We start from the raw sequence: 12,125 nt of genomic DNA on the forward strand, positions 1-12,125 counted from the left end.
CACGGCATGGTCTACAAGTACGGATCCGCCGGAATTCCGCGCGGGAATCACGGGAATTCCGCGCGGGAATCACAGGATTTATTCACGGGAATTACGGGATTTATTCACGGGAATTACGGGATTTATTCACGGGAATTACGGGATTTATTCATGGGAATCATGGGATTTATTCACGGGAATTATGGGAATTCTTCACAGGAATTACGGGATTTATTCACGGGAATCACGGGATTTATTCACAGGAATTACAGGAATTCTTCACGGGAATTACAGGATTTATTCACGGGAATTACGGGATTTATTCACGGGAATCATGGGATTTATTCACGGGAATTACAGGATTTATTCACGGGAATCAAGGGAATTATTCACGGGAATCAAGGGAATTATTCATGGGAATCACGGGAATTATTCACGGGGAATTACGGGAATTATTCACGGGAATCACGGGATTTATTCACGGGAATCACAGGATTTATTCACGGGAATTATGGGAATTCTTCACGGGAATCACAGGAATTATTCAAGGGAATTATTCACGGGAATTATTCACGGGAATCAAGGGAATTATTCACAGGAATCACGGGATTTATTCACGGGAATCACGGGAATTATTCACGGGAATCACGGGAATTATTCACGGGAATTACGGGATTTATTCATGGGAATCAAGGGAATTATTCACGGGAATTACAGGATTTATTCACCGGAATTACGGGATTTATTCACGGGAATCAAGGGAATTATTCACGGGAATCACGGGAATTCTTCACGGGAATTATGGGATTTATTTATGGGAATTACGGGAATTACAGGATTATGGGAATTACGGGATTTATTTATGGGATATATGGGAATTACAGCATTTATTTATGGGATTTATGGGAATTACGGGAATTATTAGTGGGATTCCTGGGAAGTGTGGGAATTACGGGAATTATTTATGGGATTTATGGGAATTCGTCATGGGGAATTACGGGAATTACGGGATTACGGGATTTATTTATGGGATTTATGGTAATTACAGCATTTATTTATGGGATTTATGGGAATTACGGGAATCACGGGAATTATTCACAGGAAATACGGATTTATGGGATTTACGGGATTTATTTATGGGATTTGCGGGAATTACAGCATTTTTTAACGGGAATTATGGGAATTATGGGATTCACGGGATTTATCGGAATTACGGGAATTCTTCATGGGATTTATGGGATTTATTTATGGGATTTACGGGATTTATTCACAGGATTTATGGGATTTATTTATGGGATTTACGGGAATTTCAGGATTTATTAGTGGGATTCATGGGAAGTGTGGGATTCACGGGAATTCTTCATGGGAATTATGGGAATTCCCGTTCCCTCTTTGGGAATCCCCATTCCCCCTTTGGGAATTCCCATTCCCTCTGCTATAATTCCCATTCCCCCTTTGGGAATTCCTGTCCCCGCTCTCGAAATCCTGGTTCCCCCTGTGGGAATTCCTGTTCCCACTCCCAAAATTCCTGTTCTCCATGAGAATTTCCGTTTCCTCTGCTGTAATTCCCATTCCCCCTTTGGGAATTCCTGTTCCTTCCATCAGAATTCCCGTTCCCCCTTTGGGAATCCCCGTTCCCCTTGCTGTAATCCCTGTTCCCCCTGTTGGATTTCCTGTTCCTGCTTTGGGAATCCCGTTCCCCCTTTGGGAATTCCCGTTCCCCCTGCTGTAATTTCCATTCCCCCTTTGGGAATCTTGGTTCCCCTGTCAGAATTCCCGTTCCCCCTGTTGGATTTCCCGTTCCCCCTGTTGGATTTCCCATTCCCCCTTTGGGAATTCCTGTTCCCCCTGCTGTAATTCCCATTCCCCGTCAGAATTCCGGTTCCACCTTTGGGAATTCCCGTTCCCCTTTGGGAATTCCCGTTCCCCTTTGGGAATCCCCAGTTCCCCCTTTGGTAATTCCCGTTCCCCCTGTCAGAATTCCCGTTCCCCCTTTGGGAATCCCAGTTCCCACTTTGGGAATTCCCGTTCCCCCTTTGGGAATCTCCGCTCCCACTCCCGGAATTCCCATTCCCCCTGTCAGAATTCCGGTTCCCCCTTTGGGAATCGCGGTTCCCCCTTTGGGAATCCCGGTTCCCCCTGTGGGAATTCCCGTTCCCCCTTTAGGAATTCCTGATCCCCCTGTGGGAATTCCCGTTCCCCCTTTAGGAATTCCTGATCCCCCTGTGGGAATTCCCGTTCCCCCTTTAGGAATCCCAGTTCCCCCTGTGGGAATTCCCGTTCCCCCTTTAGGAATTCCCATTCCCCCTGCTGTAATTCCGGTTCCCCCTTTGGGAATTCCTGTCCCCGCTCCTGAAATCCTGGTTCCCCCTGTGGGAATTCCTGTTCCCACTCCAAGAATTCCTGTTCCCACTCCCGGAATTCCCATTCCCCCTGTCAGAATTCCCCGTTCCCCGGCCATAATCCCGGTTCCCCCTTTGGGAATCCCTCTTCCCACTCCCGGAATTCCCATTCCCCCTGTCAGAATTCCCCGTTCCCCGGCCATAATCCCGGTTCCCCCTTTGGGAATCCCTGTTCCCACTCCTGGAATTCCCATTCCCCCTGTCAGAATTCCCCGTTCCCCAGCCATAATCCCGGTTCCCCCTTTGGGAATTCCCTCTCCCGACTCCGGAATTCCGTGTTTCCGGCAGCGACCTGCTGCAGAACGCGCTGCTGGTGCCGCTGAAGGTGCTCAAGGGCCACGCGCCGGCGCTGGACCTGGGCGTGCTCGACGTCGCCTTCCACCCGCAGCAGCCCTGGATCTTCTCCTCGGGCGCCGACGGCACCGTGCGCCTCTACACCTGAGCCTCCGGGATCCGCCCGGATCCGCCCGGATCCGCCGGGATCCGCCGGGATCCGAACGGATCCCACGGCGTCGGAAAACCCGGCGCCCAATAAAGGATTTTTGTTACAGATCTGGGCTCTTCTTGTGCTGAATTCCCAAATATTCCCCGATATTCCCCAATATTCCCACGTGCCTCAGTGTCCCCATCCCCACATTCCCCACACCTGACATTCCTGACAGATCCAATGGGATCCGATGGGATCCAAACGGATCCGACGGCGTCAGAAAACCCGGCACTCAATAAAGGGTTTTTTAATGGTTCAGTTCCGGGCTCTTCGTGTCCTGAATTCCCCAATATTTCCTAATATTCCCCAATATTCCCACGTGCCCCAGTGTCCCCCATCCCCACATTCCCGAGGGATCTAACGGGATCCGATGGGATCCCACAGCGTCGGAAATCCCGGCGTTCAATAAAGGATTTTTGTTACGGTTCTGGGCTCTTCTTGTGCTGAATTCCCAAATATTCCCCAATTTTCCCCAATATTCCCACATCCCTCAGTTTCCCCATCCCCACATTCCCGAGGGATCTAACGGGATCCAAGGGGATCCACCGCGATCCGATGGCATCGGAACTCCCAGCGCTTGATAAAGGATTTTTTATGGTTCCATTCCGGGCTCTTTGTGTCCTGAATTCCCAAATATTCCCACGTGCCTCAGTGTCCCCACCCCCACATTCCCCACACCTGACATTCCTGACAGATCCAATGGGATCTGATGGGATCCAAGGGGATCCGTTGGGATCAGACGCTGTTGGAACTCCCAGCGCTCAATAAAGGATTTTTTATGGTTCGATTCCGGGCTCTTCGTGTCCTGAATTCCCAAATATTTCCTAATATTCCCCAATATTCCCACACGCCCCAGTGTCCCCATCCCCACATCCCCGAGGGATCTAACGGGATCCGATGGGATCCCACGGCGTCGGAAATCCCGGCGCTCAATAAAGGATTTTTGTTACAGATCTGGGCTCTTCTTGTGCTGAATTCCCAGATATTCCCCAATATTCCCCAATATTCCCACGTGCCTCAGTGCCCCCATCCCCACATTCCCCACACCTGACATTCCTGACAGATCCAATGGGATCTGATGGGATCCAAGGGGATCCGACGGCGTCGGAAAACCCAGCGCTCAATAAAGGATTTTTTATGGTTCAGTTCCGGGCTCTTCGTGTCCTGAATTCCCCAATACTCCCCAATATTCCCACACGCCCCAGTGTCCCCATCCCCACATCCCCGAGGGATCTAACGGGATCCGATGGGATCCCACGGCGTCGGAAATCCCGGCGCTCAATAAAGGATTTTTGTTACGGTTCTGGGCTCTTCTTGTGCTGAATTCCCAAATATTCCCCAATATTCCCCAATATTCCCCAATATTCCCACGTGCCTCAGTGCCCCCATCCCCACATTCCCCACACCTGACATTCCTGACAGATCCAATGGGATCCGATGGGATCCGAACGGATCCGACATCGTCGGAAAACCCGGCGCTCAGTAAAGGATTTTTTATGGTTCAGTTCCGGGCTCTTCGTGTCCTGAATTCCCCAATATTTCCTAATATTCCCACATCCCTCAGTGTCCCCATCCCCACATTCCCGACAGATCCAATGGGATCCAATGGGATCCAATGGGATCCGACACCATCAGAACTCCCGGTGCTCAATAAAGGATTTTTTATGGTTCAATTCCGGGCTCTTCGTGTCCTGAATTCCCAAATATTCCCACGTGCCTCAGTGTCCCCACCCCCACATTCCTGACAATCCAACGTGATCTGATGGGATCCGAACGGATCCGATGCCGTCGGAACTCCCAGCGCTCAATAAAGAATTTTTTATGGTTCAATTTCGGGCTCTTCGTGTCCTGAATTCCCAAATATTCCCCAATATTCCCCAATATTCCCACACGCCCCAGTGTCCCCATCCCCACATTCCCGAGGGATCTAACGGGATCCGATGGGATCCCACAGCGTCGGAAATCCCGGTGTTCAATAAAGGATTTTTGTTACAGTTCTGGGTTCTTCTTGTGCTGAATTCCCAGATATTCCCCAATTTTCCCCAATATTCCCACATCCCTCAGTCCCCATCCCCACATTCCCGAGGGATCTAACGGGATCCAAGGGGATCCACCGCGATCCGATGGCGTCGGAACTCCCGGCACTCAATAAAGGATTTTTTATGGTTCAATTCCAGGCTCTTTGTGTCCTGAATTCCCAAATATTCCCCAATTTTTCCCAATATTCCCACGTGCCTCAGTTTCCCCATCCCCACATTCCCCACTCCTGACATTCCCGAGGGTCCAACCACATCCAAGATCGGAATTCCAGCTCCCAGGGCTCCATAAAGGCTTTTTTTCCGGGATACAATCCAGAGTCGCATTCCCAAATATTCCCATCAATATCCCCAACAGCTCCGATCCCATTCCCACATTCCCAGGAATCCCGGAATTCCGGAGCGGGGCTCAGGAGCCAAAAGCTTTATTTAAAAATAGCTCTCTGTACAGGGGGGGGGAGGTTCCGGCTGGGAATTTCGGGAACGGATCCCGTTTTCCATCGGGAAGCGGCGCAGTGGGAACGGATCCCGGATCCGTCGGGATCTCTCCGGAGCTCTTCCCCAATTCCGGACGTTTTTCCCAGGATTTTTTATTGCCCCCGTGTGTTCCCGAGGAAGGAGGAGCAGGAAGACTTTGCCCATGGATTGGGATCCCCCGGGGTATTGCTGAGCTGAGCCGGGAATTCCGGGAATTCCGGGATTCAGAGGAGGCGGATGAGGTGTTCCAGGGTCTGGGAATTTTGGGAATTCCAGGAATTCTGGGATTCAGAGAAGGCGGATGAGGTGTTCCAGGGTCTGGGAATTCTGGGAATTCCAGGAATTCTGGGATTCAGAGGAGGCAGACAAGGCATCCCAGGGTCTGGGAATTCCAGGAATTTTGGGAATTCTGGGATTCAGAGGAGGCAGATGAGGTGTCCCAGGGTCTGGGAATTCCAGGAATCTTTGGAATTCTGGGAATTCTGGGATTCAGAAGAGGCAGATGAGGCGTCCCAGGGTCTGGGAATTCCAGGAATTCTGGGAATTCCGGGATTCAGAGGAGCCGGACGAGGCGTCCCAGGGTCTCGGCCACCTTGATCCGCACAGCGGGAACCGGATCCTTCAGGAGCAGCTTCAGGGCTGGAACGGCAGAGCAGGGACAGGGTCAGGATCAGGATCGGGATCGGGATTGGGATTGGGATCAGGGATCAGGGATCAGGATTGGGATCAGGATTGGGATTAGGATCAGGACCAGTACTAGGATTGGGATCAGGACTGGGATCAGGATCGGGATCAGGATTGGAATCAGAACTGGGAACAAAATCAGGATCAGGGTCAGGATTGGGATCAGGATCAGAGATCAGGACTAGTATCAGGATTGGGATCGGGATCAGGATCAGGGATTGGGATCAAGGATTGGGATCAGGATCGGGATCGGGATCAGGATCGGGATCACAATCAAGATTGGGATCAGAACTGGGATCACAATCAGGATCAGGGTCAGGATTGGGATCAGGATCGGGATCAGGACCAGTACTGGGATCGGGATCAGGAACCGGGATTGGGACCAGGATTTGGATGGGGTTTGGGATTGGGATCAGTACCAGGATTGGGATCAGGAACAGGGATTGGGATCAGGATTTGGATCAGGCTTGGGATTGGGATCAGGATCAGGATTGGGATCAGGAACAGGGATTGGGATCAGGATTTGGATCAGGCTTGGGATTGGGATCAGGATCAGGATTGGGATCAGGACTGGGATCTGAGATTAGGATTTCTGGGATCCTCCTGAGCCCTTAATTTTAACTTTAACTTTCCCAGACCATCCCCAGCCTTGGCTTTTAATTTTGGGGTTTTGGGATCATCCCGAGCCTTTAATTTGAATTTGAATTTATTTGGGATCATCCTGTACCTTTAATTTGAATTTGAATTTATTTGGGATCATCCCAAGCCTTTAATTTGAATTTTTTCGGGATCACCCTGAACCTTCCCTTTTCATTTTTTGGGCTCATCCCAAACCTTTTCATTTTAGTTTTTTTTGGGATAATCCCCAATTTTCCTCCCTCCCGGAACCTTTCCCTGCCAATCACCAAATCCTGGATAACGACGACAACAAAAATCCTCATTTTTTCGGGAAAAACAATCCATTAAAAAAATCCCCCCGGATCGGGCAAATCGGGAAAAACAACCCACCAAAATTCCCAGGATCCTTTAAACCCGGCAGGAGCGGGATTTTGGGGATGGGGGGCCATCGGATCCTGGGAATTCGGGGCTGGATCGGGAACGAATCCCACGGGATTTTCCCGGCCAAACCTCTCCCGAGCCCCATTCCCAAATCCTGGAGCTGCTCTCAGGTTTATTTTTCCCAATTTAAAATTTCCTTGTTTATCCCACATCCCGGGGGATTTTTCCCTCATTCCCGTTGGGATGGGAGCCCCCTGAAGGATCCCCAAAATTCCCTGAATTCCGGGCGGATTCCGGCTCCCTCCCCTTTCTCGGCCCTCGGAGCCGACGGAAAAACGAATTTTTTTCCCTTTTTTAGAGGAGGTTTTTTTTTGGGTTTTGTGGTTGTTTTTTTTTTTTTTCTTTTTGCGGCTCCTTTTTGGAAAGCTCGGGAATTTTCCGGGCTCGGCTCCAAGGGGATGAGGTCAGCGGAGAGAAGGAGGGAAAAAATCCCTGAAATCCAGGAAAGTGATTTCATCCCGCTGCGCGCCGTCCAAGAGGGCCCTTCCCGGGAGGTTCGGGGCCGGAATTCCGACCCCGAGATCCCCACAGCCCCAGAAATCTGGAGGTTTTCCAAAAAAACGAGAGTTTTTCCTTAAAAAAATAAGGGATTTATACCTAAAAATGGGAGGTTTTCCTTTAAAAATGAGGGATTCTTCCCTAAAAATGGGAATTTTTTTTTCCTTAAAAAATAAGGGATTTTCTCCTAAAAATGGGAGTCTTTCCTTAAAAAAATAAGGGATTTTCTCCTAAAAATGGGAGTTTTTCCTTAAAAAAAATAGGGATTTTCTCCTAAAAATGGGAGTTTTTCCTTTAAAAATAAGGGATTTATCCCTAAAAATGGGAGTTTTTCCTAAAAAAAAATAGGGATTTTCTCCTAAAAATGGGAGTTTTTCCTTTAAAAATGAGGGATTTTCTCCTAAAAATGGGAGCTTTTCCTTAAAAAAAAATAGGGATTTTCTCCTAAAAATGGGAGTTTTTCCTTAAAAAAATAGGGATTTTCTCCTAAAAATGGGAGCTTTTCCTTAAAAAAATAGGGATTTTCTCCTAAAAATGGGAGTTTTTCCTTAAAAAAAATAGGGATTTTCTCCTAAAAACGGGAGTTTTTCCTTTAAAAATAAGGGATTTATACCTAAAGATGGGAGTTTTTCCTTTAAAAATGGGAGATCTATCCCTAAAAATGGGAGCTTTTCCTTAAAAAATGAGGGAATTATCCTTAAAAATGGGATTTTTTTTTTTTTTCTTTAAAAATGAGGAGTTTTCCCTAAAAATGGGGGGGTGTTTCCTTAAAAATGAGGGATTCTCCCCTAAAAATGGGAATTATTCCCCAAAAATGGGGGATTTTCCCCTAAAAAAAGGAGGGGGTACCTTAAAAATGAGGGATTTTTCCCTAAAAATGGGGAATTTTTTTCCCGCTTTAAAAATGAGGGATTTTTACCTAAAAATGGGGAGTTTTTCCTTTAAAAATTAGGAGTTTTCCCCTAAAAATGGGATTTCTTTTTTTTCCCTCAAAAATTAGGGATTTATCCCTAAAAATGGGAGATTTTCCTTTAAAAATGAGGGATTTTCCCCTAAAAAAGGAGGGGGGTGGTTGTCCTTAAAAGTGAGGAATTTTCCCCAGAAATGGGGGGTTTCCTTAAAAAAAAGGGGATTTTTCTCTAAAAATGGGGATTTTTTTTTTTCTCCTTAAAAAATGAGGGATTTAGCCCCAAAAATGCAGAGTTTTTCCTTTAAAAATGAGGGATTTTTCCTTAAAAATTGGGAGTTTTTCCACAAAAATGGGGGAATTTCCCCTAAAAAAAAGGGAGGGGCGCGTACTTAAAAATGAGGGATTTTTCCCCTAAAAATGGGGATTTTTTTTCCTTAAAAAAGAAGGGATTTATCCCTAAAAACGAGAATTTTTTCCTTAAAAATGAGTTTTCCCCTAAAAATGGGGGGTTTTCCTAAAAAAAAAAGGGGGATTTCCCCCTAAAAACGGGAGTTTTTTTCCTTAAAAATGAGGGGGTTTTCCCTAAAAATGTGGGGTTTTCTTTAAAATGAGTGATTTTTTTCCCCTAAAAATGGGAAATTTTTTTTTCAGTTAAAAATGAGGAATTTGGCCCTAAAAATGTGGGATCTTCCCCCGAATGAAAGTTTCGATCCTAACAATGGAATTTTTCCCTTAAAAAATTCGGAAGTTGGCACTAAAAATGTGGGATTTTCCCCCCAAAAATGAAAGCTTAGAAGCAAAAAAAATCTTTTTTTTCCCCCCCCACCCATAAAAATGCGGGATTTAAAAAAAAAAATTGGAAGTTTGGAACCAAAAAAAAAAATTGAGTTTTTCCCTAAAAATCAGGAAATTTGCCTTAAAAACGTGGGAATTTTTCCCCCCTCCAAAAAATGAATGTTTAGAACAAAAAAAAAGGAATTTCCCCCCCCCCCCCCCCCCCCCCCCCCCAAAAGGAGGATTTTGGCCCAATAAATTAAAGTTTAGACCATAAAAATGGAATTTTTTTTCCCCTAAAAATTGGAAAATTCCCCTAAACTTGCGGGATTTTCCCCAAAATTAAAATTTAGATCGTAATACTGGGAAATTTTTTTTCCCCCCTAAAAATGGGAATTTGGCCCTAAAAGTGTGGGATTTTCTCCCAAAATTAAAGTTTAGAATGTACAAAATGTAGATTTTTTATTTTTCCTCCTTTAAAATTGGGGAATTTGGGAATTCAGGAGTTCGGGAATTTGGAAATTCAGGAATTTGGGAATTATTCGGGAATTTGTAAATTCAGGAATTTGGGAATTTTTGGGAATTCCCGCTCACCAGACAGGAGCTCGTCCAGGTCCACCTCCTCGCCCTGCTCCTCGTCCATGTGGAGCACCAGGAATCCTGAGGGGAATTTCGGGATTGGGATGGGAAATATTCCCAAAAAACCTCAAAATTTATCCCAAAATCCCACCCAAAACAGATCAAAACCTCATCAAAAACCTCCCAGGAGCGATGTCACCTCCTGGGGACAAAAGCCACCACCGTGGTGACACCAGCAGGTGACAGGAACAGCTGGGACAAGTTTGGGGTCACCAGAGACCCCAAAACTTTCAGAATTACCCCAAAAATCTCCCAAAACAACAAAATCTAACAAAAAAACCCCCAAAACTGTGAACCTCCAGGAGCGATGTCACCTCCTGGGGACAAAAGCCACCACCGTGGTGACACCAGGAGGTGACAGGAACAGCTGGGACAAGTTTGGGGTCACCAGAGACCCCAAAACTTTCAGAATTACCCCCAAAAATCACCCAAAACAACAAAATCTAACAAAAAAAACCCACCTTGGGAACCTCCAGGAGCGATGTCACCTCCTGGTGACAAAAGCCACCACCGTGGTGACACCAGCAGGTGACAGGAACACCTGGGACAAGTTTGGGGTCACCAGAGAACCCAAAACTTTCAGAATTTCCCCAAAAATCACCCAAAACAACAAAATCCCATCAAAAAACAACCTCGGGGACCTCCATGGTGGATGTCAACTCCTGGTGACAAAAGCCACCACCGTGGTGACACCAGGAGGTGACAGGAGCTGGGGACAGGTTTGAGGTCACCAGAGACCCCAGAACTTTCAGAATTACACCAAAAATCTCCCCAAAATCACCCAAAACAACAAAATCCAACCAAAAAAACCCCCTTGGGAACCTCCCAGGAGCGATGTCACCTCCTGGGGACAAAAGCCACCACCATGGTGACACCAGGAGGTGACAGAAACTGGTGACAATTTTGACGCCACCAGAGACCCCAAAACGTTCAGATTTACCCAAAAATCACCCAAAACAACAAAATCTAACAAAAAAAAACCACCTTGGGGACCTCCAGGAGCAATGTCACCTCCTGGGGACAAAAGCCACCACCGTGGTGACACCAGGAGGTGACAGAAGCTGGGGATGAGGTTGGGGGTCACCAGAGACCCCAAAACTTTCAGAATTTCCCCAAAAATCACCCAAAACAACAAAATCTAACCAAAAAAACCCCAAACCTGGGAACCTCCATGGTGGATGTCACCTCCTGGAGACAAAAGCCACCACCATGGTGACACCAGGAGGTGACAGAAGCTGGGGATGAGGTTGGGGGTCACCAGAGACCCCAAAACTTTCAGAATTACCCCCAAAAATCACCCAAAACAACAAAATCGCATCAAAAAAACCCCTTGGGGACCTCCATGGTGGATGTCACCTCCTGGTGACAAAAGCCACCACCGTGGTGACACCAGCAGGTGACAGGAACAGCTGGGACAAGTTTGGGGTCACCAGAGAACCCAAAACTTTCAGAATTACCCCCAAAAATCTCCCCAAAAATCACCCAAAACAACAAAATCTAACAAAAAAAACCCCAAAACTGTGAACCTCCAGGAGCGATGTCACCTCCTGGGACAAAAGCCACCACCGTGGTGACACCAGGAGGTGACAGAAGCTGGGGATGAGGTTGGGGGTCACCAGAGACCCCCAAACTTCCAAATTTTCCCCCAAAACCCATCGAAGTCGCCCCAAACCAGCCCCGAACCCGGGTGACGCCGGCCCCGGTGACAAATGCCACCGCGGTGTCCCCGTCCCTCACCCAGGAACATGGCCGCCGCCGCCCGCAGCTCCGGCCACGGGCTCCGGAAGTAGAAGAGGTCGGTGGAGACGAGACGGCGCAGGAGGGAGGGACGGCTGCGCATCTGAGGGGACATCGGGGACATCGGGGACATTGGGGGCAATGGGGACATCGGGGATATCGGGGACATCGGGGACATTGGGGACAGTGGGGACATCGGGGACATCGGGGACATCGGGGATATCCGGGACATTGGGGACATTGGGGACATCGGGGACATTGGGGATGTTGGGGACATTGGGGACATTGGGGACATCGGGGACATCGGGGACATTGGGGATGTTGGGGACATTGGGGACATTGGGGACATCGGGGACATCGGGGACATTGGGGACATTGGGGACATTGGGGACATTGGGGACATTGGGGACATCAATGGGGACATCGGGGACATTGGGGATGTT

The 12,125-nt window shown here is 47.9% G+C and overlaps 1 protein-coding gene across 1 annotated transcript; it reads right to left on the bottom strand.

Moving 5' to 3' along the window:
- Positions 1 to 5,313: 5,313 nt before the first annotated feature.
- On the bottom strand, positions 5,314 to 11,830 carry MROH1 (maestro heat like repeat family member 1). The gene is made up of 3 exons (XM_058424434.1): positions 11,683 to 11,830; positions 9,901 to 9,966; positions 5,314 to 6,020 (listed from the first exon to the last, which is right to left on the bottom strand). Exons 1-3 carry the CDS (start codon positions 11,813 to 11,815, stop codon positions 5,935 to 5,937), a joined length of 285 nt encoding a protein of 94 aa, XP_058280417.1. The 5' UTR covers positions 11,816 to 11,830; the 3' UTR covers positions 5,314 to 5,934.
- Between the last annotated feature and the right edge of the window lie 295 nt (positions 11,831 to 12,125).

Source organism: Hirundo rustica, unplaced genomic scaffold (assembly GCF_015227805.2).
Source record: "Hirundo rustica isolate bHirRus1 unplaced genomic scaffold, bHirRus1.pri.v3 scaffold_561_arrow_ctg1, whole genome shotgun sequence".
In the NCBI taxonomy this organism is placed as follows: domain Eukaryota; kingdom Metazoa; phylum Chordata; class Aves; order Passeriformes; family Hirundinidae; genus Hirundo; species Hirundo rustica.